This window comes from Cavia porcellus, unplaced genomic scaffold (genome assembly GCF_034190915.1).
Source record: "Cavia porcellus strain 051 isolate PalLab524CR breed Dunkin Hartley unplaced genomic scaffold, mCavPor4.1 scaffold_27, whole genome shotgun sequence".
Lineage (NCBI taxonomy): Eukaryota > Metazoa > Chordata > Mammalia > Rodentia > Caviidae > Cavia > Cavia porcellus.
The window spans coordinates 35,792,155-35,795,715 of NW_026947510.1; the positions used below are offsets into that span (position 1 = coordinate 35,792,155).

A 3,561-nucleotide genomic window follows, 5' to 3' on the forward strand; every position below is an offset into this window, starting at 1 on the left:
TTCTGAATCTAGCTTACTTTGCTCAACATGATGGAGTCCAAATGTATTCAAGTTTTAATTTTTTTAATTGATTTTTTGGTACCGGGGATTGAACTTACCACTGTGTTTTTTTTTTTTTAATTTAAAACTTTAATGAAGAAATACCATTTTGTAAAAGAATCTAAGAGTATCGTAATAAAAGCACATTTTCCATACTAACTAAACAGGCCCCCAAACCCTACCGGTAATCCCAGTGGGAAAATAAAAAATGAGTATAATTTATTCATGAACATACCATGGAAAAGTTTGAATCAACGTGTTAGGAAAAGTGATCCAGCAATACGTAAGTACACATGCTTGGATTAGCTGAGTTACTGTGGAACAGAATGTTCCTTAGGATGGCACAGAGGTGTAGCCGGAGGTCCCGGTACTGGACAGCTGAGAGAAGCAAAACAGTGACAAGAAGAAAACCACCCTGGGAAAACTATGCACACACAAATTATTCATTAAAACAAGGGCCTGTTGACATAGAACAGAGGTGGAGCTCCCTACAGTAATGACCAATTAACCAAAATTAGTTACCGTAAGAAAAATCTATTTAAATGACTACAAGAACTTTAAAGGAAAAACAAAGTCACATTTTTGCCATAGACTAAAGCATTTTAAAACTCAAAATTTGTACAGGCAGATGATACTCAGATCCTGAAAGAGAAACCAAAGGGGTCCTTGGTAGAAACTGGTAACGCATGACCAAGCTGAAGTTGAAGCTAGGCGGGGCGGCAGTCCTCTGGCCTCTCACTGTTGATTCCGTATACAGTGGCAGTTTTAACTCATGCAATAAATAAAAATAAATATGATTGCTAGAAGCAAAGGTGCCATTTTTCAGAAATGTGGTAATTGTGTATATATGTAATTCAGTGACTCAAAATAGTACTATTTCATACACAATCACAAAATTCTTGTCTTAATCATCCTGGTGGAGTTAATTTAAATAACAGTGAATTTCTGCAAATGACAAGACCTTTCCCTTCCTTCCCTCTGTGCAGACAGGGTGATCTACTCTTTCTCAGTCCTTCTATCACTTGCAAACACACTTACAGTTTAACCAGTGGACAGCCATTCTCAAGGTGCTGCTGGACTTCAGATATTGAAATCTCAGCAGGAACCTGCTGCATCCCTTACCAAAGAGGTGATGGAGACCTGCCTGCTATTTGCATGGGCGCCTGCTGCAGCAGAGAGCTCAGGGAACCCCCAGCACTTTGCTGTTCCGATGCAAGGTTGGGCTCCTGTTGTCCTAAGTCACTTGGATTCTGGTTTGCCAAAAATTGGTCATGGGATGACAACTGGTAATACTCTTGGTAATACTGGGGCTGTGGGAGCTGCTGCACATGGTTTTCCCAGGGGCTTCCCTGCTGTCCTTGAAATGTCATACACTGAAAATAGACCTTGTGCTCTTCTTGCTGCTGGCCTGTCCCCTGACCAGTGAAAATATCATGGGAAGTAAAGGGCAAAGAATAGTAGCTATTTTCTGGCTCATATTTGGCACTTTCAAAATACTGAAAAGATGTATTAGAATAAATAAATTTGGCTGGTGGAGAAATATAAGAAGCTCCACTTTCTGGGGAATCTTGAAACTCCGGGGGACTTCTTGGATCCTCGTGAATACCTGTGAATGCAGCATCACCTGAGGGAACACGTCCACTGGGAATGGCCTGTGTTTCCAGGTAAAAGAAGCCACCTCTGTGTAGTAGTGTCTCCTGGTTATGCAAGGTGTTGTCCTGTATGGAAGAGTTGTCTAATTGCGCCAGGCTATTAGGGGAGAGCAGCGACTGAGACTTCTGGACAAGAAAACGGTTTAATTTCTTCATGGCAAAGATTCTCTTTTTCTCTGCAGGTGGTAGTCTGCATCTTTGACCTTGGAACCAATTATCAATAACATACAATTGGCACTGAAGTACTCTGGCAAGTTCCACCTTGGTGCTGTATTTAGGGTAAGGATTCTCTTTAAATGATCCTTTCAGAATCTGTAATTCATCCTGTGTAAATTTGTGTGGAGGTCTTGCTTTCCATTTTCCACACTGCTTGACTTGCGCTTTTTTATAATCATCTTTTTTACTTGAAGAGCCTTTGGGAGCCATGTCAAATATTCTATACACCTTCTCCAAGTAACACTACTGTGTAAGGTCACTCTGAAATCTGCTGTCCAAAGTGAGTGTAGTGTGGAACCACTGTGCATTTGTAGGTGCTTATGCTGCTGAGCTAAATCCCCGACCTCAGACCCACTCACTTTTTGGCAAATGGCAAAGTTTCATCCTTCTGTGTGGCTGAATAATATTCATTTGACACATATTCTAATTATTGAAGGAGGTCAAAAATAGCTCAAGATAAAATTTAACTTCTAAAAAGAGTAACTTTTAGTTGCTGTTTTTGGATTTTGGGGGGGCTGGGGATTAAACCCAAGGTCTTGTGCATGCAAGGCGAGACATCCACCACTGAACCATATCTCCAGCCCAATAACTGTTGGGTGAAAGAAGCCTTTTTGTTATGAGTCAAGTTCTGCCTGCTTAAATTCTTCAAATTTATTCTCATGTGAATAAATAGGAACTTCCACTTATTTGCCTTGAAATTGCAAGAACAAAGCAGCAGGTGGCACCCTCTCCTCATTCATTCCTGCCTGATTCTGCTGATTAATTCATATCAGTTTAGCTGAGATCATACACCACACAGAGACTGTCTTCATTTATCAATTTTTCTGTACTTCTTTGATTCGTCATGAAAACATCACAGTAGAGAATTCAGATGTAGCCCCATTTTACTGATGAGACAGCAAGCACAGAAACTAGCTTAAGGTCTCCCCAATCATTTAGTCACCCAGCAACAGTCAGGGGACAAGCTAGTGTCAGCTACTGCATTTATTAAGTAGATAATATTTGCTGAAATTAGAAGCTGTACCAAAGACTTCAATTATAATTTAATTGATTACCTTCAGTGGCTGCCTCTTTTTAAAACATGAGTGAAGCTCAGTATGGTGGTGCATAGGTGTGCACTTGGGAGACTGAAGCAGAAGGACTGCCCTTGGGTTCAAAGCCAGCCTGGGCTGCACAGTGAGACCCTATCTCAAATTATATGTATTATATATAATCACTTTGTTTTGAGATAGGATCTCACTTCTAAATGAAACTGCACATGGCAGTTCCACATACAAATTAACATTAAAGATCTCTTGATTCCATGGAACCTGTGAGAGACCCTCCTGTGTGTGCCCTTCCATATCATATTTGACTATATTTTTATTAAATATAGTGATAATATAAGGGATAGAGGAGAAGGTCAACATAGCCAACTAAAATAGGCATGACTAGTAATGCAGGGAAAGTAAAGCCAACAGAAAAAGAAGAAAGAGGGACAATGCAGAGGTCACCTAAAGTAAACAAACACTCCCAGAGAACTCACTCCACATTGTATAGTTATATCAAAACATGACATGATACTCCGTAAATGTAATACGGTGTTGATATAGGGGAATGAAACTCTCAATCTACTATGGCTGGTATGAGTTCCTGTTTTCTAAAATTGAGGAAT

General features: G+C 40.1%; 1 protein-coding gene across 1 annotated transcript; it reads right to left on the reverse strand.

Annotated features, from left to right (window-relative positions):
- Positions 1 to 1,157: 1,157 nt before the first annotated feature.
- On the reverse strand, positions 1,158 to 2,117 carry LOC134473571 (cytoplasmic polyadenylated homeobox-like protein). Its single transcript, XM_063238286.1, has one exon. The coding sequence runs from the start codon at positions 2,115 to 2,117 to the stop codon at positions 1,158 to 1,160; it is 960 nt and encodes a 319-aa protein (XP_063094356.1).
- Positions 2,118 to 3,561: the final 1,444 nt, after the last annotated feature.